Here is a 2,619-nt window from a genome sequence, read left to right on the forward strand (position 1 = left end):
ACCTTAGTATTTTACTTCCGCACCGCACCTCCTCTGAGTCTCGGTATGCTTTTCTCTTTCCTTCTAGTTGTAGAATTTCCACTCAGCCAGCCTTCCTGTGGTTCTGGGTGATGTCTGTTCTGTCTTTTAGTTGTATTTTTGAAGTGGTTGTGCGAGGCAGCAAACTCCGGTGTTTACCTATGCCGCCATCTTGGTTTCCCCGGGAATGCCTTTCTTAATATAATCTCACCAGCATTATTATAACTAAAACATTAAATTTTTTTGCTCATATGTTAAGCAGGAAAATATAACTGGTCTGACTAAACCAATCCCATAATCAATTATGTGTCTCTTAATTTAAAAAAATTCAAAGTAATACATTCATATGGTTAAACACACACACACACACACACACACACAATGGCTTATGATTCCCAGGCCTGTTCCTCGGGGCCAATTTCTTTCAACTCTTTTGGCTTTGGTTGTCCTGGTGGTTATCTCCATATCTCTGTCTATTCCACCACACTTCTTTCAGTTTTTGGCTTATCAATATGTTTGTTTCTCACTGTGATGGATGAGGATTTAACTCACACCTTCTCTTCAACCTCCACTCTCATCCCCAGTTTACTTTTACATATTTTTTCAGTTCCTCCATTGGGCATTTCTGTAACTTTAAATAGCACCCTTAATGCTCCATTTCTTGTTCCATAGACAAGATCATCTCTTGATCCTGCCATTGTAAGATGATCACCCGAGTGTTCCCATCCATCTTTATCCCCAATATTGACGTTCTATCCAGTTTTGCCCACTAGATGTGCGGTGGAGCCACAGAGATGAATAAGACAAGTACCTTGCCATTAAGGAGATTTAAGACGCTTGGGATTTAATATATTTATAGTTAGATATGTAGTTAGGGCAGAAAGTGTTAAATATCAAATAGGAGGTGTGAGCCCAGTCAGTGTGGCTCGCTGGTTAAGTGCCGACCTATGAACCAGAAGGTCACGGTTTGTTTCCTGGTCTGAATCCCGGTTAGGGCACATGCCCAGTTCTGGGCTTAGTCCCAGTGAGGGTTGTGCAGAAGGCAGCTGATCAAGGACTCTCATCATTGATGTTTCTATCTATCTCTCCTCCCTTCCTCTCTAAAATCAATAAAAATATTTTTTTAAAAAAGAAGGTGTGAAAAAGTAATGTAGTAGCTTAGAGGAAGAAATGATTACTTCTGAAAGAAGAGATCTGAAATGATTTGATGAAGGATTTGTCATTTGAATTAAAAATAGGGTATATGGAGGTAAATTTACTACTCTGGGAAAAACCTAAACTTAATTTTTACTCACCTAAAGCAAATACTTAAAGCACTATTTGATAAACTCCTTCTGTTTTTATAGGTCAGAAGGCTTTAGCTGATGCACAGATTCCTTATTCAGCAGTGGAACAGGCATGTATTGGCTACGTTTATGGTACGTGGTAAGCTATATATTATAAAAATTATTCACCTAAATCTAGCAGCAACCACATAAATAATGCAAGGACATTGATGAATTTTAACTTTCAAAGCTCAGAATTCAGAGTTATACCTATCATTTCTAGATTTCTCTTATGTGTCAGCTTAATTTAACATGTATTTTTTTGCCATTATTATATTGTCAAAACAGGAGATAAATTAAAAAAATTTATCTTTAAAAATGAAAGAAATTATCTATAGTTCTACCATATAAAGATAATTACTGTTCAGAAGATAAATTTTTGTTCCTTATTGTCTTGAAATTTGCATTTATTGTTTTTTATTTGATAAAAAATTTTCATTAAAACTTTTCTGATTAAAAAATGATATATACTGCCCTAGCCAGTTTGGCTCACTGCATAGAGCGTTGGCCTGCAGACTGAAGGGTCTCAGGTTTGATTCCGGTCAAGGGCATATGCTTGGGTTGCGGGTTTGATCCCCAGTAGGGGGTGTGCAAGAGGCAGCCAGTCAGTGATTTTCTCTCATCATTGATGTTTAAATCTCTCTCTCCCTCTCCCTTCCTCTCTGAAATCAATAAAAATATATTTTAAAAAAATAAGTAAAAATAAAAAATGATATATACTAATTGTAGAGAAAAAAAATGAAACAAAAGCACAAGAAAAAAGTCAACTGTCGAAGTGACGTCAGAAACATGGCAGCATGAGAGGTCCCTGTAGTCTCTTCCCTTGAACAGCTATAATTCAACACGCAAACACATCTGAGAAATCCGTGCCTTGAAACATCAGAATGTGGGCCACTCAGAGTGAGCAGGGGAGGAGAGAAGGGGGAAGAGCAGAGATGGGGGCCAGAGATACAGTCTGGAGTTCACTGTGGGTCTTGGGAAAGAAGAATCAGGTTGCAGTGTGCACTCTCTGCAGCCCCGAAGAGCAGAGAGGAGAATCAACATCCTGCCTGAGTGGTCAGCATGTGCTGTGGCTGAACCTAGTGATTGGAGCAGGGACAGAACACAGAGGTGGCAGCTGTGATTTAGCAGATGTCATTATCAGGCAGAAAACAAAGCCACTGAGCCTGGCTGCCTCCCTTTACCCTCCGGGAGCTAGCGGTGGGCCACAGAAGAAGCTGCAGAAGTGAGTGTTGAACTGGAGAGGCAGACACATTCCTCCCTGAGCAGCTGGTTC

At 39.6% G+C, this 2,619-nt stretch overlaps 1 protein-coding gene across 2 annotated transcripts in view; it reads left to right on the forward strand.

Annotated features, from left to right (window-relative positions):
• SCP2 (sterol carrier protein 2) overlaps positions 1-2,619 on the forward strand; it is a 108,359-nt gene that overhangs the window by 11,496 nt on the left and 94,244 nt on the right. For both annotated transcript variants that reach the window (XM_014549759.1, XM_014549760.1), the window contains exon 3: positions 1,365-1,436. In XM_014549759.1, the coding sequence (XP_014405245.1) occupies positions 1,365-1,436 (72 nt within the window). The remainder of the gene's footprint in view (positions 1-1,364; positions 1,437-2,619) is intronic.

The sequence above is a fragment of the Myotis brandtii genome, unplaced genomic scaffold (genome assembly GCF_000412655.1).
Source record: "Myotis brandtii unplaced genomic scaffold, ASM41265v1 scaffold57, whole genome shotgun sequence".
NCBI classification, from domain to species: Eukaryota; Metazoa; Chordata; class Mammalia; order Chiroptera; family Vespertilionidae; genus Myotis; species Myotis brandtii.